Below are 24,592 nucleotides of genomic sequence, written 5' to 3'. Positions count from 1 at the left end.
TGTTCCAAGAGGAACCGTGGCATCGGCCTTTAAGAAAGGACCCGCTCCAGCAGGGACCTTGTCTGTTCCAAGACTTACCGCGACTGCGTTTGACGGCATGGCGGTTTGAAAGCCGGATCCTAAGGGAAAAGGCATTCCGGAAGAGGTCATACCTACCCTGGTCAAAGCCAGGAAGGAGGTGACCGCACAACGTTATCACCACATGTGGTAAAAATATGTTGCGTGGGTGAGGCCAGGAAGGCCCCACGAAAAAATTTCAACTAGGTCGATTTCTGCACTTCCTGCAAACAGGAGTGTCTATGAGCCTCAAATTGGGGTCCATTAAGGTTCAAGTTTCGGCCCTATAGATTTTCTTCCAGAAAGAATTGGCTTCAGTTCCTGAAGTCCAGACGTTTGTCAAGGGAGTATTGCATATACAGCCCTTGTGTGCCTCCAGTGGCACCGTGGGATCTCAACGTAGTGTTGGGATTCCTAAAATCATATTGGTTTGAACCACTCAAATCTGTGGATTTGAAATATCTCACATGGAAAGTGACCATGCTGTTGGCCCTGGCCTCGGCCAGGCGATTGTCAAAATTGGCGGCTTTGTCTTACAAAAGCCCATATTTGATTTTCCATTCGGACAGGGCAGAACTGCGGACTCGTCCCCAGTTTCTTCCTAAGGTGGTGTCAGCGTTTCACCTGAAACAACCTATTGTGGTGCCTGCGGCTACTAGGGACTTGGAGGACTCCAAGTTGCTAGACGTTGTCAGGGCCCTGAAAATATATATATATATATATAATTCCAGGACGGCTGGAGTCAGAAAGTCTGACTTGCTGTTTATATTGTAGGCACCCAAAAAGCTGGGTGCTCCTGCTTCTAAGCAGACTATTGCTCGTTGGATTTGTAGTACAATTCAGCTTGCACATTCTGTGGCAGGCCTGCCACAGCCAAAATCTGTAAATGCCCATTCCACAAGGAAGGTGGGCTCATCTTGGGCGGCTGCCCGAGGGGTCTCGGCTTTACAACTTTGCCGAGCAGCTACTTGGTCAGGGGCAAACACGTTTGCTAAATTCTACAAATTTGATACCCTGGCTGAGGAGGACCTGGAGTTCTCTCATTCGGTGCTGCAGAGTCATCCGCACTCTCCCGCCCGTTTGGGAGCTTTGGTATAATCCCCATGGTCCTGACGGAGTCCCCAGCATCCACTAGGACGTTAGAGAAAATAAGATTTTACTTACCGATAAATCTATTTCTCTATCGTCCTAGTGGATGCTGGGGTTCCTGAAAGGACCATGGGGAATAGCGGCTCCGCAGGAGACAGGGCACAAAAAGTAAAGCTTTAGGATCAGGTGGTGTGCACTGGCTCCTCCCCCTATGACCCTCCTCCAAGCCTCAGTTAGATTTTTGTGCCCGGCCGAGAAGGGTGCAATCTAGGTGGCTCTCCTAAAGAGCTGCTTAGAAAAGTTTAGCTTAGGTTTTTTATTTTACAGTGAGTCCTGCTGGCAACAGGATCACTGCAACGAGGGACTTAGGGGAGAGGAAGTGAACTCACCTGCGTGCAGGATGGATTGGCTTCTTGGCTACTGGACATTAGCTCCAGAGGGACGATCACAGGTACAGCCTGGATGGTCACCGGAGCCTCGCCGCCGGCCCCCTTGCAGATGCTGAAACGAGAAGAGGTCCAGAATCGGCGGCAGAAGACTCCTCAGTCTTCTTAAGGTAGCGCACAGCACTGCAGCTGTGCGCCATTTTCCTCTCAGCACACTTCACACGGCAGTCACTGAGGGTGCAGGGCGCTGGGAGGGGGGCGCCCTGGGAGGCAAATGAAAACCTTTTTTGGCTAAAAATACCTCACATATAGCCTCCGGGGGCTATATGGAGATATTTAACCCCTGCCAGAATCCGTTAAGAGCGGGAGACGAGGCCGCCGAAAAAGGGGCGGGGCCTATCTCCTCAGCACACAGCGCCATTTTCCCTCACAGAAAGGCTGGAGGGAAGGCTCCCAGGCTCTCCCCTGCACTGCACTACAGAAACAGGGTTAAAACAGAGAGGGGGGGCACTAATTTGGCGTTAGAAATATATAAAAAAGATGCTATAAGGGAAAACACTTATATAAGGTTGTCCCTATATAATTATAGCGTTTTTGGTGTGTGCTGGCAAACTCTCCCTCTGTCTCTCCAAAGGGCTAGTAGGTCCTGTCCTCTATCAGAGCATTCCCTGTGTGTGTGCTGTGTGTCGGTACGTGTGTGTCGACATGTATGAGGACGATGTTGGTGAGGAGGCGGAGCAATTGCCTGTAATGGTGATGTCACTCTCTAGGGAGTCGACACCGGAATGGATGGCTTATTTAGGGAATTACGTGATAATGTCAACACGCGCCAAGGTCGGTTGACGACATGAGACGGCCGACAAACAATTAGTACCGGTCCAGACGTCTCAAACACCGTCAGGGGTTTTAAAACGCCCGTTTACTTTAGTCGGTCGACACAGACACAGACAGGGACACTGAATCCAGTGTCGACGGTGAATAAACAAACGTATTCCTTATTAGGGCCACACGTTAAGGGCAATGAAGGAGGTGTTACATATTTCTGATACTACAAGTACCACAAAAGAGGGTATTATGTGGGATGTGAAAAAACTACCGTAGTTTTTCCTGAATCAGATAAATTAAATGAAGTGTGTGATGATGCGTGGGTTCCCCCCGATAGAAAATATGGGCGGTATACCCTTTCCCGCCAGAAGTTAGGGCGCGTTGGGAAACACCCCTTAGGGTGGATAAGGCGCTCACACGCTTATCAGAACAAGTGGCGGTACCGTCTATAGATAGGGCCGTCCTCAAGGAGCCAGCTGACAGGAGGCTGGAAAAATATCATAAAAAGTATATACACACATACTGGTGTTATACTGCGACCAGCGATCGCCTCAGCCTGGATGTGCAGAGCTGGGGTGGCTTGGTCGGATTCCCTGACTAAAAATATTGATACCCTTGACAGGGACAGTATTTTATTGACTATAGAGCATTTAAAGGATGTATTTCTATATATGCGAGATGCACAGAGGGATATTTGCACTCTGGCATCAAGAGTAAGTGCGATGTCCATATCTGCCAGAAGATGTTTATGGACACGACAGTGGTCAGGTGATGCAGATTCCAAACGGCACAAAGGTGTATTGCCGTATAAAGGAAGAGGAGTTATTTGGGGTCGGTCCATCGGACCTGGTGGCCACGGCAACTGCTGGAAAATCCACCGTTTTTACCCTAAGTCACATCTCTGCAGAAAAAGACACCGTCTTTTCAGCTTCAGTCCTTTTGTCCCTATAAGAGTCATATCTGCCCAGGGATAGAGGAAAGGGAAGAAGACTGCAGCAGGCAGCCCATTCCCAGGAACAGAAGCGTTCCACCGCTTCTGACAAGCTCTCAGCATGACGCTGAGACCGTACAGGACCCCTGGATCCTACAAGTAGTATCCCAAGGGTACAGTTTGGAATGTCGAGACGTTTCCCCTGCGCAGGCTCCTGAAGTCTGCTTTACCAAGGTCTCCCTCCGACAAGGAGGCACTATGGGAAACAATTCACGAGCTGTATTCCCAGCAGGTGATAATTAAATTACCCCTCCTACAACAAGAAAAGGGGGTATTATTCCACACTATATTGTGGTACTGAAGCCAGAAGGCTAGGTGAGACCTATTCTAACTCTAAAAAAATTTGAACACTTACAAAGGTTCAAATCAAGATGGAGTCACTCAGAGCAGTGATAACGAACCGGGAAGAAGGGGACTATCTGGTGTCCCGAGACATCAGGGATGCTTACCTCCATGTCCCAAATTTGCCCTTATCACTAAGGGTACCTCAGGTTCGTGGTACAGAACTGTCACTATCAGTTTCAGACGCTGCCGTTTGGATTGTCTACGGCACCCCGGGTCTTTACCAAGGTAATGGCCGAAATGATGGTTCTTCTTCGAAGAAAAGGCGTCTTAATTATCCCTTACTTGGACGATCTCCTGATAAGGGCAAAGTCCAGGGAACAGTTGGAGGTCGGAGTAGCACTATCTCGGATACTGTTACAACAGCAGGGGTGGATTCTAAATATTCCAAAATCGCAGCTGATCCCGACAACAAGTCTCCTGTGCTTAGGGATGATTCTGGACACAGTCCAGAAAAAGGTGTTTCTCCCGGAAGAGAAAGCCAGGGAGTTATCCGAGCTAGTCAGGAACCTCCTAAAATCAGTGCATCATTGCACAAGGGCCATGGTAAAAAAATGGTGACTTCCTTCGAAGCAATTCCAGTCGGCAGATTTCATGCAAGAACTTTTCAGTGGGATCTGCTGGACAAATGGTCCGGATCGCATCTTCAGATGCATCAGCGGATAACCCTATATCCAAGGACAAGGGTGTCTCTCCTGTGGTGGTTACAGAGTGCTCATCTTCTAGAGGGCCGCAGATTCGGCATTCAGTTTTGGATGTTGGTGACCACGGAGGCCAGCCCGAGAGGCTGGGGAGCAGTCACACAAGGAAAAAATTTCCAGGGAGTGTGATCAAGTCTGGAGATTTTTCTCCACATAAATATAGCTAAGGGTAAATTTATAATGCTCTAAGCTTAGCAAGACCTCTGCTTCAAGGTCAGCCGGTATTGATCCAGTGGGATAAAACATCACGGCAGTCGCCCACATAAATAGACAGGGCGGCACAGGAAGCAGGAGGGCAGTGGCAAAAACTGCAAGGACTTTTCGCTGGGCGGAAAATCATGTGATAGCACTGTCAGCAGTGTTTCATTCCGGGAATGGAAACTGGGAAGCAGACTTCCTCAGTAGGCACGACCTCCACCCGGCAGAGTGGGAACTTCATGGGGAAGTTTTCCACATAATTGTAAACCGTTGGGAATTACCAAAGGTGGACATGATGGCGTCCCGTCTGAACAAAAAACGGGACAGGTATTGCGCCAGGTTAAGAGACCCTCAGGCAATAGCTGTGGACGTTCTGGTAACACCGTGGGTGTACCAGTCGGTGTATGTGTTCCATCCTCTGCTTTTCATACCTAAGGTACTGAGAATTATAAGACGTAGAGGAGTAAGAACTATACTCATGGCTCCGGATTGGCCAAGAAGGACTTGGTACCCGGAACTTCAAGAGATGCTCACAGAGGACTTATGGCCTCTGCCGCTAAGAAGGGACTTGTTTCAGCAAGTACCATGTCTGTTCCAAGACTTACCGCAGCTGCGTTTGACGGCATGGCGGTGGAACGCCGGATCCTAAGGGAAAAGGCATTCAGGAAGAGGTCATTCCTACCCTGGTCAAAGCCAGAAAGGAGGTGACCGCACAACATTATCACCACATGTGGCGAAAATATGTTGCGTGGTGTGAGGCCAGGAAGGCCCCACGAAGAAATTTCAACTCGGTCGATTCCTGCATTTCTTGCAAACAGGAGTGTCTATGGGCCTCAAATTGGGGTCCATTAAGGTTCAAATTTCGGCCCTGTCGATTTTTCTTCCAGAAAGAATTGGCTTCAGTTCCTGAAGTCCAGAAGTTTGTCAAGGGAGTATTGCATATACAACCCCCTTTTGTGCCTCCAGTGGCACTGTGGGATCTCAACGTAGTTCTGGGATTCCTCAAAACACTTTGGTTTAAAACCAGTCAAATCTGTGGATTTGAAGCATCTCACATGAAAAGTGAACATGCTCTTGGACCTGGCCTGGACCAGGCGAGTGTCAAATTGGTGGTTTTTTTTTTCTCAAAAAAGCCCATATCTGTTTGTCCATTCGGACAGGGCAGAGCTGCGGACTCGTCCCCAGTTCTCTCCCTAAGGTGGTGTCAGTGTTTCACCTGAACCAGCTTATTGTGGTGTCTTGCGCCTACTAGGGACTTGGAGGACTCCAAGTTGCTAGATGTGGTCAGGGCCCTGAAAATATAGGTTCCAGGACGGCTGGAGTCAGGAAAACTGACTTGCTGTTATCCTGTATGCACCCAACAAACTGGGTGCTCTTGCTTTTAAGCAGACTTTTGCTAAGTTGGATGTGTAATACAATTCAGCTTGCACATTCTGTGGCAGGCCTGCCACAGCCAAAATATGTAAATGCCCATTCCACAAGGAAGGTGGGCTCATCTTGGGCGGCTGCCCGAGGGGTCTCGGCTTTACAACTTTGCCGAGCGGCTATTTAGTCAGGGGCAAACACGTTTGTAAAATCCTACAAATTTGATACCCTGGCTAAGGAGGACCTGGAGTTCTCTCATTCGGTGCTGCAGAGTCATCCGCACTCTCCCGCCCGTTTGGGAGCTTTGGTATAATCCCCATGGTCCTTTCAGGAACCCCAGCATCCACTAGGACGATAGAGAAAATAAGAATTTACTTACCGATAATTCTATTTCTCGGAGTCCGTAGTGGATGCTGGGCGCCCATCCCAAGTGCGGATTATCTGCATTACTTGTACATAGTTACAAAAATCGGGTTATTATTGTTGTGAGCCATCTTTTCAGAGGCTCCGCTGTTATCATACTGTTAACTGGGTTCAGATCACAGGTTGTACAGTGTGATTGGTGTGGCTGGTATGAGTCTTACCCGGGATTCATAAATCCTTCCTTATTGTGTACGCTCGTCCGGGCACAGTACCTAACTGAGGCTTGGAGGAGGGTCACAGGGGGAGGAGCCAGTGCACACCACCTGATCCTAAAGCTTTACTTTTTGTGCCCTGTCTCCTGCGGAGCCGCTATTCCCCATGGTCCTTTCAGGAACCCCAGCATCCACTACGGACTCCGAGAAATAGAATTATCGGTAAGTAAATTCTTATTTTCTCATAGCCCGTAGTGGATGCTGGGCGCCCATCCCAAGTGCGGATTGTCTGCATTACTTGTACATAGTTATTGTTACAAAAAAATCGGGTTGTTATTGTTGTGGGCCATCTTTTTTAGAGGCTACTTCATTGTTATCATACTGTTAACTGGGTTCAAATCACAAGTTGTACGGTGTGATTGGTGTGGCTGGTATGAGTCTTACCCGGGATTCAAGATCCTTCCTTATTGTGTACGCTCGTCCGGGCACAGTACCTAACTGAGGCTTGGAGGAGGGTCATAGGGGGAGGAGCCAGTACACACCATGTGATCCTAAAAGCTTGCTTTTGTGCCCTGTCTCCTGCGGAGCCGCTATTCCCCATGGTCCTGACTGAGTCCCCAGCATCCACTACGGACTATGAGAAATAGATTTATCGGTAAGTAAAATCTTATTTTTTACATATATATGTGTGTGTGTGTGGTGTGTGTGTGTGTGTGTGTGTGTGTGTGTAATACACACATATATACATAAATAGAAGTGTTGATAGGTTTTTTTTTTTCTCAATTAACAAAATGTAAAGTGAAGGAACAGAAGAGGAATCTAAATCAAATCAATATTTAGTGTGACTTTCCTTTGCCTTTGCCTTCAAAACAGCATCAATTCTTCTAGGTACACTTGCATACAGGAAGGAGAGAAATACAGGCAGGTACTTATCCATCATGCAATACTATCAGGGAGGCGTCTAAATGGGTGTAGTATGGTATGCCGGCGGTCGGGCTCCCGGCTACCAGCATGCCGGCATCCCGACAGTGTGGCGAGCGCAAATGAGCCCCTTGCGGGCTTGCTACGCTCGCCACGCTGCGGGCACGGTGGCGCGCGCCACGCTATTTTATTCTCCCTCCAGGGGGGTCGTGGACCCCCACGAGGGAGAATAAGTGTCGGTATGCCGGCTGTCGGGATTCCGGCGCCGGTATACTGTGCGCCGGGATCCCGACAGCCGGCATACTGAAGACCACCCAGTCTAAATGGCTCCAAAAGTATTCTGCAGCAGGATAACAACCACAAACATACAGAGAATGTCTTTAAGAACTGTCTTCAGCACAAAGAAGAACAAGGAGTCCTGGAAGGGATGATATGGCCCCCCACAGCGCCCTGATCTCAACATCATTAAGACAGAGGGATTTGAGCAAGCCTACATCCACAGAAGATCTGTGGTTAGTTCAAACTGGAACAACCTCCCTGCCAAATTACTTCAAACTATGTGCAAGTGTACCTAGAAGAATTGATGCTGTTTTGCAGGCAAAGGGTGGTCACACCAAGATTTGATTTAGATTTCTCTTCTGCTCATTCACTTTGCATGATGTTAATTGAGGAAAATAAACTATTAACGCTTCTATTTAATGAAAACATTCTGACTTTGCAGCATTTTCTCCACACCTGCCTGGGCATGCTCCAGATAAGTAGAACTCAGACTTATTAATATGACTAGTTTTTGTGATGGCACAAAGGGCACCAGAGGCCGTAATATGTCGTGGAGCTGCTGCTGAATGTTACTACCTTTGCCCCTAGATAATGGCTGGACAGAATACTGCAGTAATGATAATTCTGCAGTTGTTTTCACCTTCCAAATGTGAACTATGTCCCTGGGATCCCTCCTCATTTCACAATCGCTGGGAATGATGGACAGAATGAAGTAATGGCAGTAACCTGAATCTTCTTGACACAATACAATTTGGTTGCACGTGGGCAAATTATGGGGCTGATTGTGAGTTGGAAACAACAAAAGCAGGTAACTGTGCACCTGGGTAACACCATGCTGCCCTGCAAGGGGGGGGCAGATTTAACATGTGCAGGGAGATATACATTTGGGTGGGGCATGCCCAAACAAGGGATGGCCATCGGTGTTACCTCCATTGATGGTTGCCATTGATGCTGATGGTGACACAAATCATCGATGGCAGGTTTATTCTGTGCATATCCATTGATGGTTTTGTCATTGGTGTTTATGCACCTGTGCGGCTGTTGGCTCTGCTTCCGTGCGAGAGCCGGGGCGGGGCTGAGCTGTGAGTGACAGCTTAGCCTCCGAAAGAGGCGGGACATCCTGTTCTCTGCTCTTACACATAGCATAAGAGCTGGAGGCTGCACAGGGCTGCTGTCTGACTGCCTAGCAGCCCTGAAAACGACAGGTGGCGGTGGTGCGGGGACACACAAATTCCATCAGTCACCATTGATAGTGTATAACCATCTGGTTATACACCATTGATGGTAAAAGTATTAAAAATCGTCCATAGACCATCGATTATTTGGAGTTGTCGAGGCCATCCCTAATCCAAACTCAAATCTAAATTACAGTGTAGACAATGTTTTGAATGATTTAGCCAATTCTGACTGATCGGAACATCAAATTATTCAAATGGTAAAATGTGTACGAGCTATCTGCGCGCTCCCGCGGTCCTGAGCGTCGTCTTCTGGTCGGTCTTACAGTAGCTAGAAATCTTGTTTCACAGCACAGTATGTTTTGTACAGAATTTATAGAACATAAATACCCAAGCTGTGGATTCTAAGTCGCAGTTCTGGATGCCTGCAGAGACAAGATTGCTATCCTGATTATATGCCCATACTCTGGTATGTAGAATCGGTCACTGACGGGTGTACTACAATATCTCGGCTGTCGGTATCCCGACGGGCAAAATGCCGGCAGTGGGGCGAGTGCAGAAGAGCCCCCTTGCGGGCTGGCTGTGCTCACCACGCTGCGGACACGGTGCACGCTATTTATTCTCCCTCCAGGGGGCTCGTGGACACCCCAAGGAAGAGAATAGTTGTCTGTATCCCGACAGCCGGAATATCGAATGCTTCCCGTCACTGACAGGTGAAGTGAATAACAAGGATTCTGGTTACAGTGGCATGCATCAGACAGCAAGTGAAAAATAAGTTCTTGCAGTTGATATAGTCAGGGCTGGTTCTAGCCCTTGTGGCACCCCGGGCGAAAATAGGGGTGTGGCTTCATAAAGGGGTGTGGTCAATGTGCCCCAAGTAGTATTGCCCCCGTTTGTGCCACTTTAAAAAATTTAAAAAATTCCATCCCCGCTCCTGATTCCCGTCTCTGGCCGCTGGCGCCGCTCCTCTACTCTATGGGAGAGACGTCATGACTTCTCTCCCATAGAACCGTATAGACACTAGAGGTTAATCATGACCCCTAGTGTCTAAGTGCCGCTCCCACGATGCAGTGCGGTGCCCCGGCAAAAGTACCGTGTGTCCGTAGCAAGATCCGCTACTGGATGTATTGGTAGCAGGAGAAATGGGCAAGTGTAAGGATCTGAGCCACTCTGACAGGGACCAAATTGTGATGGCTAGATGATTGGGTCAGAGCATATCCAAAATGTCAGGGCTTGTACGGTGTCCCAGCATGCAGTGCTTTGTACAGACGTAGCCATGATGTATTTATATATTTTGCAGCAAACCTTGTAAATGAGAAAAGTGCTGATTTCCAGGTGCTGTAATGTGCCTGTTGTGCAATGCCTCTGCTGCTGGCATGTCCAGCACTGATTGGCTGCATGACATGAGCTGACTCTGTCCTGTATTACATGTCCTCTTAGACGGGTCACTGGAGGTCGTACACTTGAGCCTATTACGCAGAAGGAAATACCTCATTAGCTTTACATTATCTGAGCTGTGTGTACATTTACAGCTGAAAACCAATAGGCTCAAATTATCAGCGTGATATTCTAAGAAACAGGTTACTGTGGCCACGTCCTGCTTCACGAAGGGCAATTAACATCAAACGAAAGTTCTTACGTTTAAAGTTCAGCTTGCGACTCGGAGACTATTTCATAAGATCTAACACAGACGAACTGTATCATCGTAGCGTAATGTGTAGGCGAAACATCAATCTAGAATTATTGCTGGGGGATCCTGCAAATGACGGGGGTGCTAGATGTGACCTTGGCGTTCCTTGAAGATGATGCCCATAAGAAGTAACTTCTATTATCTATAATCGTTCATTGTACGGGGTATTCTAAGAGTTTATATGTATCCTGGGGGTAATTCTGAGTTGATCGCAGCAGCAAGTTTGTTAGCAATTGGGCAAAACCATGGCCCTCATTCCGAGTTGTTCGCTCATTATTTTTCTTCGCATCGGTGCGATTAGTCGCAAACTGCGTATGCGCAACGTTCGCAGTGTGCCTGCGCAAAGTAAATTTGATAAAAAGTTGGGTATTTTACTCACGGCTTAACGAAGAAATTTCTTCGTTCTGGTGATCGGAGTGTGATTGACAGGAAGTGGGTGTTTCTGGGTGGAAACTGGACGTTTTCTGGGTGTGTGCGAAAAAACGCAGCCGTTTCTGGGAAAAACGTGGGAGTGTCTGGAGAAACGGGGGAGTGTCTGGGCGAACGCTGGGTGTGTTTGTGACGTCAAACCAGGAACGAAACTGACTGAACTGATCGCAGTGGCAGATTAAGTCTCGAGCTACTCAGAAACTGCTAAGAAATTTCTATTCGCAATTCTGCTAATCTTTCGTTCGCACTTCTGCTAAGCTAAGATACACTTCCAGAGGGCGGCGGCTTAGCGTGTGCAAAGCTGCTAAAAGCAGCTAGCGAGCGAACAACTCGGAATGAGGGCCCATGTGCACTACGGTGGGGGGGGGGGGGGGCGGCAGATATAACATTTGCAGAGAGAGTTAGATTTGGGTGGGTTATTTTGTTTCTGTGCAGGGTAAATACTGGCTGCTTTATTTTTACACAGCAATTTAGATTTCGGTTTGAACACACCCCACCCAAATCTAACTCTCTCTGCACATGTTATATCTGTCCCCCTGCACTGCACATGGTTTTGCCCAATTGCTAACAAATTTGATGCTGCGATCAACTCCGAATTAGGTCCCTTGTCACGTAGGGGCTGAGTGAGCCGGACGCATCTGCGGCAGCCTGCTCACTAGCTGATGCTGGTGCGTTCAGAAAATCTGCGCGACTGCATGTTGGAGTCTATCACTCATTAGTATCTGAACAAAACTGGGTAAAAACAGACAGACATAGAGGTAGGAGGGCCCTGCTCGCAAGCTTACAATCTATAGGGAAATAGGCATTGATACACAAGGATAGATGCTACATATTGCATAATGGTCACCAGATTGCTAGGTACTTAATGGGTTGTATGATATGATCACCCCGCAATGTTGGCCTGGGGTCAGGAGGGTGTGAGAGTAAAGAGACAAAATGTGATGTTATGTGTACTGTACAGAGAGGATGATATAGACAGAACACGTCTGTGTTTTCGCAAGATCACGCAGAGACTCCCATTTCATGGTTCGTGTGGTCCGTCAAAGGACAGATCAATCTGTACGCACTAGCGATTTCCGTCCGTGTGCTTAAGTCCGATTTGGAGCATGCGCAGTCACAAAACTATTTATTTGGCCCATGCGCTGTGAGCTGAAATCTGTGATATCTGTCAGCAATGCAACAGCGCCACCCAGTGGCCACACTGGTGAGAGTGAATGATTGAATTCTTGTTAGGCGTTCTTCCGACCAATAGCATTGCAGCAAACGTTTTCACTGTTTAAACATAAACATCCCGGTTTCTCTCTTGCAGCTGAGTGCTGTTCGGATGTGATGGAAGTGGCCAAGGAGGCCAGAAAAAGGAATCTGGGACCGTTACACCCATCCTTCAACCTGGTCAAGATTCTGAAGAACGGATTATATCGGAACCTCCCAGACAACGCCCATGAGCTGGCTTCTGGCAAGTTGTGTATATCCCTCACCCGGGTCTCTGACGGAGAGAACGTACTGGTATCAGACTTCAGCTCAAAGGAGGAGCTTATTCAGGTAACCCGGCCCTTGGGCTACAGAGCTGCATCAGGAGAGCTGACTTTACACCTGTGCAGGAAAGGGATATTTAAGAAGTTCCTATTGATGTCAAAGTCCCGCTAACATGGACAAGAAAAGCATCGCTGTTGCGATACTTAGTAATAAGCTAACACAGGACCACCTTCCCCAACTGGCTGTGTTTTGGCCAAAGCAGACTATTAACCCATAATTTGAATACTTATGTTCCACACTGGATTACAATAGAAATGTGGATCACTGTATTATACCACAGCCCATAGATGGAGTCCCTGCCCTTTGCATACTGCAACTTTGGAGATTCTCACCTTCTACTGGTCACCAGCTGGTGTATTCTCCTGCGAGATGGGCATGGCTAGAGGCACTTGTTGGGTCATGCTGGCCAGACATGCCCAGTCTCCACTTAAACATTACCCCGTGCCCTGGGTCCGATCGTCTTGCTTTAAAATTGGTTTGGTGCAGTGACCTGGAAGATACACTGATGCCCCCGATTCTACTATGGGTGTGCATGGTGGGTAGTGGGCCAGAAGTTAGGAGACTGGGGTCCCCAATGAGCCTCTGTGTTATTGCTGCACAGGAAAGCGTTTTTCACAGATGGCAGCTAATCTGAAGCTTTGTATCCAGAGAATCTGCTCACTGCGGGGAAGAGGCATCGAGCCTTCTAAAGGGTGGGTAAGTGGAGAGCCAATCCGCTTGGAGATAGCATTTATCAAGTGCATTCTATAAAATGATGGGTAGACGCGGATTGGTTGGAATGAGCAACTAGTCTGCTTGTAGCCATCATTTAATAGCATATACCTGATAAATGCTAGCTAGAAGCTGATTGGTTCTGCACTTGTCCACTCGTGAAGGCTTGATGCATGCCCCCTTCTTGCTCCAAACAAAATACAATGGTCCTGATTCGGTGGTGGAGGCAGTTCAGATGTTTGCGCAGTTGAGCAATTATTTGCTGCCGCTCATGCGTGTGAAGTTTTGGAAACCCTTACTTGCACACGCATGAACCAAGATGTGCGATAGGTTACCCATTTGTGTACGCCATTGCTGTCACTTGAAGCGGTTTCTGCGATCCATGGGTAGTTCAGGGTGGAGACTGGGAGGTGATCTAAAGTCTTTGCAAAAAGAGTAAATACCATGGGCGGTTTATGGGCGTGTCGGGGCGTGCATCGGTATACGGCTGAGATCTTGGGCCTAATTCAGCTCGGATCACTATTGAGACAGAAATTGTTATTTTTCTCAATCCTGCTGCTGCTAAAAATCTCATGTGAAGATCCGCCCAGGAAGGTAAGACACCCACCGATGCAATCGGAAATCGAGATGCATATGCAGAAATCGAGTACCATCGACAATTGCGGTTGACCCAGGGCTACTCAGAATAATGAGAATATAGTTGCCCCGGCGCTATGTGTTTAGTCGCAATCCATTGCAAATGACGTCAGATACACACCCCGAAAACGCGCATGATCCGCCTACATTTTTCTAACCACTCCCCACAAACCCCATATTAACACCCACGAACAGTCACTTCCTGTCAGTCAAATTCCGATTGCAATTTAGCCTTTGTGCAATGCGTTTGCAGTGTAGGCTGCCAATAATCACCCAGTTTGCAATTTTGCAACTAAAGCTGAATAAGGCGCCTTCTTCGCAGCACCCCAGCCACAATGGCCATATCTTAAAGTTGCAAGGGAGACTGTGCGCCAGGCAGGGGCAGCTGGAGGAGTCGATGTTGCAACTGACTGTGCATGGACGGTGGAGAGATCTGATCCCCCAGCTCACTTGAGCGTTGCTTACATGTGCAAAGTGGGCGTCCACAGGGCTTGTGAAGTCCGCAGGGTAACACAAGGGCAGGGCTTACGCTGCCATTTGCATATTTTCGCACTAGATAATCTGTGAGAAATTGCAGCCTCGCGCGACCTGCGCCCCCACCCCTGAATCAGATCTAATGTGAGCTCGCTGGGTGCCTTGTGCAGGCTATAGGTGATCCTATGGGTCCTATGGTGGTGGTGGGGGGGGGGGGGGCGGGGGGTTTCACCGCCAGCTGCCACTTATCTGAAACCTATGTAGGACCTACGATCAGTGATCCTGTTTCCTGTATTGACGGCTGCATCTTACTATTGACACAGTTTTTCTTGTCTGTGTATTGATTTGGAATATCTGCATTTTAGTTTTTACTTATTCATCCATTTATTAACTTTGACTTTTTTTTTTTTTTTTTTTCTCCCTTTCCTCAGGCTTTAGTGTGCAGCGCCTTTGTCCCAGTTTACTGCGGGATCATTCCCCCGACTTTCAGAGGGGTGGTAAGTGTGCCTCTTATTTTATTTTTGTTGTGTAAGACTTGAAAGCCGAGCTAGGTGTAATAAAACCTGATACCGGTTATCCGTTGTTTGTACAGTTGTGGATCACCCAAGATATCTGTAAAGCTATAAACTAACAAAGGCCGGAACTGCCTAGGTCAACGACCACCTGACATTGCCTGTTCACTGGGTGTCTACCCTATACTGAGCTTGGACAAAGTCCTGTAGTGTCGCAGGATGGTGTTTATCAGACCTTTATGCACTTTGCAGACTCCACTTATGGCTGTGTTGGTTTCACAGGGCAGTAATGGGTACGGGGGAAGATACGCATTTGATCCCACATACGCAGTGCAGGAGGAGTTTCGTCCTCCGTGCACGCCATGGGCCTAATTCAGATCTGATCGCAGCAGCATATTTGTTAGCTAATGGGCAAAACCGTGTGCAGTGCAGGTGGGGCAGATGTAACATGTGCAGAGAGAGTTAGATTTGGGTGGGGAGTGTTCAAACTGAAATCTAAATTGCAGTGTAAAAATAAAGCAGCCAGTATTTACCCTGCACAGTAACAATATAACCCACCCAAATATAACTCTCTCTGCACATGTTACATCTGCCCCACCTGCAGTGCACATGGTTTTGCCCATTAGCTAACAAATTTGCTGCTGCGATCAGGTCTGAATTAGGCCCCATGTTACTGTCAGACTGAGTGGAATTATTTATTTTGCCTCTCCAGCGTTACGTTGATGGCGGGATTAGCAACAACTTGCCTGAGTATGAGCTGAAGAACACAATCACCGTCTCTCCTTTCTCCGGGGAATCCGACATCTGTCCCAGAGACAACTCCACCAATTTCCATGAACTGCGAGTGACCAACACCAGCATTCAGTTCAGCCTGAGGAACCTCTACCGACTGACGCGTGCCCTCTTCCCCCCTGAGCCTAAAGTAAGTGACATTGCTCTTTGTCCCAAGCATTAAGGGCTAGGCTACTTACCTAAAGGAACGCCAATTTTGCCGATGGTCGGGACAAATTTCTTTTGTCCCACACCTTTAGAGATTGCCGGTATCCACTGAGTCCTTTAATGAACAATGGAATGATCTCTCGTTCCATCCTTCATTAAACTGCACCAGGTCACACGCAAGATTTTCTGATTGGCTGTGCAGCACGGCCAACCAAAATATATTGTGTGCGACCCGCAGGAGCATGCAATCCTACGTACACCCTAAACGATATGTGCGATTTGAGCTGCCAATATGGTTTAGGTGTGTACCCGGTCTTAGTGACCAATCTTGGAAAATGCTGGACAATAAAATTGGAAACGGTCAGCCCATTAAAAAGATTTACATATGCACTTGAGTTTCAAATAAATAATTGCAAAAAAATAAAGTGACATTGGGGGCGGTATGAAATGAAGCTGGCCGAACTTGGACATTTTTATTAAAAAGGGGCAATCCTTAAAAATAAATAAAAAAGGACTAACTCGGACTTCATTAAATTCAGGCCTGGATATATTCATCTGTGTTTGCGGGTCATTTTTATTTTATTTTTTAAATTTTGTGCTTGACAATTAGATGGTAGCAAGCTTGGGCCTATCTTTATTGCATACTGTAGCTCCTGGTCCCCTCCCAATTGATTCTGTAGAGCTCATTGGAAAGATATCCCACATCCCAGATTCAGAATAAAAGCAGCAGAAATTGGCAGAAGTTTCATGATGTGACTGAGTATTGAAAAGCATGGAGCTTAGGAAACCAGTACCCCATAAATATAGGATTGGGTCTCCACTAACCATAACCCTCCTCGAACCCGTTTAGGTTTCTCCGCAGACGGAGGACAATGGGGGTCATTCCGACCCGTTCGCACGCTGCAGTTTGTCGCAGCGGTGCGAATGGGTCAGAACTGCACATGCGCGGCGGGTGCATTGCGCATGCGTGTTGATGCCTGGCGACGGCTGTTGCCGGGCAGCGCCGCCGCCAGCGGAAAAAGCCATCGCAGCGGTGATCGCAAGAAGACTGACAGGCGGGAGGCGTTCCGGGGCGTCAACTGACCATTTTCAAGTCGTGGTGAGGCGATCTCAGGCGTGCCCAGGCGTTTGGAGGGCGGATTTCTGATGTCAATTCCGGGACCTTCGTCGCTGGATCCGTTGCACAGGGCATGTAACTCTTAAGGTGCATACACACTGAGCGCTTTTTCCCCCCTGCCCAGCATTGTCAGCGGCTTTCCATAGCAAGACGCTATGGAAAGCCGCTCACCCCGCCGTTCATCTACTGGTAATACCAGTAGATGAACGGTGGCCACCAGCGATGAAGTGGGAGCGCGCATCAGCTCTCACCGCTCATCAATTCTCCATACACACTGGGCAGCTTTGAGCTGAAAGCAGCTCAACACACCAAAAGTGACCTGCTCTCAGCTCAACATCGCCCAGTGTGTTTGGGCCTTTACCCTGGTCTTCTTTTGCTCAAAACTTTTTTTGCATAACAGGGCTGCACAAGCGATCGCAGCCTTGCTATGCAAAAAATACCTCCCCATAGACAGCATCTAGTTGATCGCACGGGCTGCAAAAAAGTAGCTTTGTGCGATCAACTCGGAATGAGGGCCAATGTGCAGTCTGACATTTACACTCTGTAAAGAGGGGTCTTTGCCAGTATTGAGTTTAGGCATGTCCTGGTAACTTTGTATCTTTATCTTACAAATGCAACTTTTATATACAGCGTAGCTTTATGTGTTTTCTCTTTTACGTAACCGTGATCTAGGGTTACTAGGCGCGTTTATATTATACTGTGCGTTCTTCAGGCCGTTGTATTTCTTATTCTCCTATTCACGGACTGACGTTGTCTTCGCAGGTTCTGGGAGAAATGTGCCAGCAAGGATACAATGATGCCCTCAGATTTCTAAAAGACAACAGTATGCTTTAACTATCATTTAATGCTACCTTCAATGTACAAAACCGTCTGACTTCTCTCCAGTGCTTCTCTCTATTTCCCGCTTTCTTAAAAAATTAATTTTTTGCTTCTTTTTGGGTCATATGGGGAATATTTACACTTTTTTTGGAGGGTTTGACCACAAAATTAAAATTGGTGCTAATTATACGAGAATAGGCAGGCTTTGTACTTACTATTCGTGCCGACTTACATTATTAGGCTAAACCCGCCACTTTGTAAATGCATCCAGAAGACGTTTGGGAATAAACATGTATTAGGACGCAGCTTTTTATACATTAGTTGGCATGTTTCCAAATTATTTCGCCTTCCTACAGCTGGTTGACGCTTTTTTTTTCTTCATTTTTTTTTTTTTCCCCCCACCAAAATATAACATTATCTTGTCTTTTGGGTACCCACATTAAACCTTTGCTATTCTTTTGAAAAATACATTGACTGCTAATATACTGTATGTAAAGCAGAACAGTATGGAGTGGTTTATTCCAGTTTTGTGGAGCTATCAAGCAAGTATTTAAAATACAACCAGTCAGGCAATTGCGCTGGTCTGTACAATAAATACTTTTATAGTATAATTATCTGATTGCAGTGATGCCCAAAGCGGAAACCACTTGCTTATAAACCATAGCGACTTCATATATTAATATTCAATTAAGCAATACAGTGTGTGTTTTTTATTTTTAAATATATGATACTTAAATTGCGATTTTTGCATTAGTATGTTGGCTAGTTTTCTATTATTGAGATGTAAAAGTGAATAGCGCCATCTATAGGTTGGGGTAGTAACTGCATCGTAATCGATTGGAAGCAAAAGTTTCCTTGATTTGGTGACTTTCCGATTTAGTATGTGATAATGCATTAGGTGAACAAGTATAAAGGGCCCTACACACTGGCCGACATGACTGCATGATATGAACGATCTCGTTCATTAATGAACGAGATAACGTTCATATCGTGCAGTGTGGAGGCTCCAGCGATGAACAATGCGCGGCCCCGCGCTCGTTCATCGCTGGTCCCCCGTCGGCTGTACTTGCAGGCCAATATGGATGATCTCGTCCATATTTGCTTGCACTTCAATGCAGTCGGGGGACGGGGGGAGTGAAGTAACTTCACTCCCCCCGTCACTGCCCCTCCGCCGCCGGGTCGCCCGTATCCGCCATCGGGCAGCTCGGCGGCTGATCGGCCAGTGTGTAGGGCCTATAAGTGTCACTACTGATATGTATTTATTTTTTAATTGATTTTTTTTTTTTTTCCCCATCTTTGGTTAGACCTTTTAAGAGAGCCATCACCCTCCTCAAATCTGCTCTTGACAGCACCACAGCCACTCCCCACCACACGCTGCAGCAGCCCACAGTGCACTGTGCCCCCCTACTCCAACAAAGAGGACAAAGAAGCCGAGAAGACGACGCTGGTGAAACGGACACGTTGGCCCCTGGAGAAGAAAATAATGGAAAATCTGCCACCCTTGCTGTACAAAGGTAGGTAATACTCAGGAAGTGCATCAACATCTGTTGACAGCGGAGGCAGCCATGTTTTGGCCTGGCCAGTATTCATGAGAATACATCCTATTAATCCACTGGGTACAAAGATGCAAAGCCTCCTGGTGCTGTGATCTCACTGGTTATTGTATAGGGAGACTACAGTCACCAACAACTTGGCTGCCTCAGCTACATGTCTGCTATTAGAGCACCCAGCTGTATTGCAGCACTGTTGTCAGCTAGGCATCATAGAACAAATATAATATCTCACTAACTTTTCATAATGTGACCTAATAAGGTGGTTTGGTTTGACTCTCCGTACCCATTGTGAAATAACCTTGCTTTTATTATTCATTTAAGCCTTGCAAGACGCGTGTAAGGAGAAAGGAGGACTCTACAATCAGATAACCAGTCTCCTGCCAATGCGTTTGGCATCTTATATGGCGTTGCCTTGTACTCTGCCGGTGGAGTCTGCCTATTCGATGGCTATGAGGTGAGGCTTGTGGGGAGGAAAGGGGGCTGTGGGTGCGGGAAGGTTGAAAGGGATGTATTTGTGAGCAGTATTTGGAATAGCATAGTCAAGGGCATATTAACTCCTCAGGTAACCCCCTCCACATCTTTTTGCGGCCAAGCGGATCCCACCATCCTTTGTGACGCCATCATTCCAGTGAAGGCTCTTGCACAGTGTCAGTCTTCGCTTTCACTGCGCAGCGCCATATTTCTGAAGAAGTGGCTGGGAAGATGGTGTATTTATAATGGGTGCAGGGTGTGCGGTACAGGGCCCATGTGCACTGCGCAAACTGCACCCATTATAAATATGCCTGTGAGCATAATAAAATATAGTGTTCATTCTAGCACCCTGCACCTTTCAAATCTTGTGCAGTTCCTCTTTCCTGCCTGGGGTGTCACTCTCTGCTTTGGTGCTTCTCAGCACACACAGGTCTGTATCACAGCACTGAGTAACAGATCAGAGTGTGCTGAGAAGCATCACAGCAGAGAGTTACACCCCGGGCAGGAAAGAGGAACTGCATGGATTTTAAAGGTGCAGGGTGCTAGAATGAACACTGTAATAGTGGGGGGAGTTGCCTTTTCAGTATATTGGCTGTATAGCCCCAGATTGGAGAGACCTCTTGGAGACTCTCTGCGGTCTAGTATCCATCGCACCGAAAGCTACTAATGGCGTCTCATTGTGTCCATCAGAAAGCATGTGGGACTGTGCATGCTCTTTGTAGGACTGTACCACAAGGGTACTGGGGAAACCACCGGTGGGCCCCACTGCTTGGGGACCCACTCCTTCCTCTAGGGATCAGGTTCCAGACTTTGCACTTGTATTATACATGGTAGATATGTTGCATTACACTGCACAACTCTATTGTGTATTTCAAGCCTCTGTGGAGGCTGGCCACACCCCCTTTGTAGGCTGACCACACCCCTAAGTATGGGGCCCTATCACTGCATTCCCCCGGTGGGACCTTCATGCCCCAGTCCAACACTGTGTATCCCTAAAGCAGCCTTCTGATTCGCTGTAAGAAGACGATTCAGATCATATTGGAATTCTACTCCTGCTTTATTCATTTAGATTATTGATGAACTTGCATGTTGTACACTAGTAGTTAAGGTAACTATGGTCTATGGAACACTAGCTGTTTATTTATTATTGCTACCTATTCCGCAGCACTTTACAGAGTATGTGACCTCTCAATCAGTCCCTGCCCCAGTGGCGCTTACAATCTGTATTCCCTACTGCATGTACACACTACAGTTTTGCCAGGAGGCAGTTAACCTACCAGTATATGTTTGTAGTGTGGGAGGAAACCGGAGTACCCGGAGGAAGCCCACGCAAGTATGGGGAGAATATACAAACTCCACACAGTTAGGGCAATAGCGGGAATCAAACCCATGACTTCAGTGCTGTGAGGCCGTAATGCTAACCATTACACCATCCCTACTGCTAAGGATGTATAAATGTCATGCCTTGTATACAGGATAAATGTAAGTGTAAATCTGTATTTCGGATGTGACAATGCAGTAAGCTTGACATGTTTCCCTTTGCAGATTAGTGGACTGGTTCCCTGATATTCCAGATGACGTTCGTTGGATGCAGGAGCAGATGTGTTCTGTGGCTGGCGCTGTATATTACCAGGCGAGAAAGAGGTTACTCCCAGTAAGGTAGGTGGCATACGCCTCTCTCCCCAAATCTTACACTAAAGATATTGGGGTATATTCAATTAGCGTCGGATCCATTCGGACATGCATTTGTGGGAATGGATCAGACAACCCCTATTCAAATCTCATCTCAATTCGACTTTTTCAAGTCGAATTGAGATGAGGGACCCAGAGGAGGAGGGTGGGGAGCTGCGTGGAGACTAGCGGGGACAGCCGCCGGCAGACGGAGGACATCAGCGCTACAGTAGCGCTGCAGGAGGATGTCACATAGCCGCCTGTCCTCACGGCAGTGTCCACCCGGCTCCAGCAAGCGTGACCTCACTTACTGGAGCCGGGTGGAAACTGCCGTGAGCGGCTGTATGACATCCTGCTGCAGCGCTGATCTCCTCTATATACCCGCGGCTGTCCCCTGTCTCCCTGCGGCTCCCCCCCTCATTCCGCCATTTATTTATTTTTTGGACACAAGCACGTGGATCAGCAGCTATTCCGCCAATCCACGTGCTTTTCGACTTGTCGAAAAAATTTGGGATATATTGAATAGGTCTAATCATGATTCGACCTTAAAAAGTCGAAAACTGACGTCTTTTCGACAGACGGAAGCTTTCGATTTTAATTGAATATACCCCATTGAGTGATTCCCGTTCCATCACTAGATAGACTCACACGTATAGATAGTCATTGAGAGGACACTTTTACATTGTAGTTCCAACAGCATAAACATCACCAGTGCAGGGGGTGCGGCACTAATGGGGGAGGGGGCTGGTGAGCCTGCTCTCCCTAAGTGCACGTGGCCTGGAGTATGCAAAGTGATGCCCCAACCAGCTCTGAAGTATAGAGCTTTGGGCCCAATGGCAAACTTCAGTGAAGCTGACCAACTCTTCCAGCCCTGTGCTCGCCTATAATCCATGAACCTCCCCAGAATTCAAAGGTGGGAGTGGGGTTATTTTATTAAAATTCACAAATATGTCTTTTTATTTTGGTTTTCCCCATCAATTTTATTTTCCCTCTGCAGGCCACCAGCTCACAGCACCCTAAGGAAGTGTCTCAGCCTCCCATCTGCGTTCAGTCATGCTTCCACCTATCTCTCCCCTAATACTTATTCTTCCATGGACCTTGAAAGCTGGGTGTTTGACTTCTCCAGCCCTGTGACCTCGGATGTCCAGGAAGCTGAATTGCACATGAGAAGACTCGGGTTCCCGTCCTTTCTCAGTCCGGAAGACTCGGGAGTTGAGCTGAACCTCTCCAGGGAAGATCTGAACTCTTCCTCCTCTTCTTCATCCTCCTACTCAGAGATGACTTTCTAGGTTTTACTGGAACTGAATAATAGAAATCTCAATTGGTGCTTGAATCTCAGGAATGAAAAAAATAACAAGCTAGCAAGCCTAGGAATGTAATTGGGAGTGCGCTGTGACCAAACTACCATGGCCTGTATACTATGGAGTGACACTTACAGCATTTGCGTCTTGTGGATAAGTAGGAACCTTAATAGTCCTCTTCCTGGTCTGACTGTACCATAAAATGCTTTACATCTGGACTGTTCTATAGGCAATTATTGGCACGTGGCCTGAAGCCCGTCAGCCTATCTGCGGCCATAGAGTACTGGGAGCCATAATAGTATTGTATACATTCCTTGTGTTTACCTAGACGCTGTAAAGTGGTCACGTTTTGAGATTAGAACAATGAGCTTTAATTCCTTCTAATTACAATATACTACAGATTTTTTTTTTTTTTACAAAACTAAAAAAAAAAATGTTTTTCTTCCCCCCACGTTGAATCAGGAACCTGGTTAAAACTAAAAAAACAACCCTCTGAGTACAGGTCTGGCCAGGTGGGGTGATCATATTTATTTTTTTATGTTATTTACTTTTGTCCCCATAACCAGCAGTGATATTAAACTCTATGTAAATAATAAAAAGATAATTTTAGTAATCAAAATAATAAAAAATAATAAAAATAAAGTATGATATATATTTTAAATGAGCCAACAATGTTGCACTTTGATCTGTTGAACAACTTTTCCTCTACAACTAGTAGCGCCGTCTTCACTCGGAGGGTAATGTAATGGAAAAGGCTATTCATTTGTTTGGGCAAACTGGATTTTAGTATCCGCATTTGTTTTGTTTTTGTGGGCTGTTAAAGAGAATGTATTTAATAGGAGGTGCGGACTCTATTAGCACGAAGCGGACAAAAGTTTACGTCCTGAAATATGGGGAAGAAATATCCGTACTTGATGGGTTTTTCACCTTTTTCTTGGTCTTGAAAATGCCAAATGGCGAAGAAGGAAGCCCAAGAAGTGTGATTGTAGGATATTTTTTTTGTTTTTGAGACCTACTGGATATATAGGCTGAGAAGACTTTTTTACTGGGTAGATAAAAATGGTTGCAGTTTCTGGGAGTGTCGATACGGTCCAACTGTCGCACGGTGGCGGCAGCCATTTTGTAAGACTAAACAACAGTTGAGACGTAGCTGTATGAATTCATTAGAAACCAGTGTCGACCTATAGGCACAATGGTGCCCATTTGACTTCTAATAAATTGATAGGCTACATTCCTATGATGGACAAAATGGCTGCCCCTCCACTGTAAATTATCCTGCTAGGTTTAACATCAGTTATTATGTTTTTTACATTCAAATTAGGCCAGAAATTCCATCTTGTGGCTTACTACTGTACTGCAGATACTATGCTGTGCGTGTAAGTGGGACTTATAAGGTCCATTATGTTACAGTACCTCCCATTATTTACATGAAGCTGCTATGACTGGTGCTGCACATTTAATCTGTACCTGGTGCTACTGCAACCTATCCATTTTGCAAAGAAACACTGACTTCTCTGATGTATGAGGCACGTTACTCTGTTATGTCATAGGAACCTACGGGATATTGGTTCAGCCAACAAAATGGTCGCCTCCGCAGGACTGTGGCAACAAAATGGTCACCTCCGCAGGACTGTGGCAACAAAATGGTCACCTCCGCGGGACTGTGGCAACAAAATGGTCACCTCCGCAGGACTGTGGCAACAAAATGGTCACCTCCGCAGGACTGTGGCAACAAAATGGTCACCTTCGCAGGACTGTGGCAACAAAATGGTCACCTCTGTGGGACTGTGGCAACAAAATGGCCGCCTCCACGGACCGAGGCAAAGGGT

General features: G+C 47.0%; 1 protein-coding gene across 1 annotated transcript in view; it reads left to right on the top strand.

The window, feature by feature from the left end:
- Window positions 1–23,770, top strand: part of LOC134933592 (patatin-like phospholipase domain-containing protein 2) — a 37,086-nt gene extending 13,316 nt beyond the window's left edge. Inside the window, exons 2-9 of the mRNA XM_063928919.1 lie at window positions 12,333–12,565; window positions 14,812–14,877; window positions 15,605–15,814; window positions 17,711–17,771; window positions 19,072–19,281; window positions 19,642–19,774; window positions 21,337–21,450; window positions 22,460–23,770. Of these exons, the coding sequence (XP_063784989.1) occupies window positions 12,333–12,565; window positions 14,812–14,877; window positions 15,605–15,814; window positions 17,711–17,771; window positions 19,072–19,281; window positions 19,642–19,774; window positions 21,337–21,450; window positions 22,460–22,751 (1,319 nt within the window). The 3' untranslated portion in view covers window positions 22,752–23,770. The remainder of the gene's footprint in view (window positions 1–12,332; window positions 12,566–14,811; window positions 14,878–15,604; window positions 15,815–17,710; window positions 17,772–19,071; window positions 19,282–19,641; window positions 19,775–21,336; window positions 21,451–22,459) is intronic.
- The last annotated feature ends 822 nt before the right edge of the window (window positions 23,771–24,592 follow it).

Source organism: Pseudophryne corroboree, chromosome 6, assembly GCF_028390025.1.
Source record: "Pseudophryne corroboree isolate aPseCor3 chromosome 6, aPseCor3.hap2, whole genome shotgun sequence".
Lineage (NCBI taxonomy): Eukaryota > Metazoa > Chordata > Amphibia > Anura > Myobatrachidae > Pseudophryne > Pseudophryne corroboree.
The sequence above is the reverse complement of the archived record's forward strand: the minus strand, read 5'-3'. Positions and strand labels throughout refer to the sequence as shown.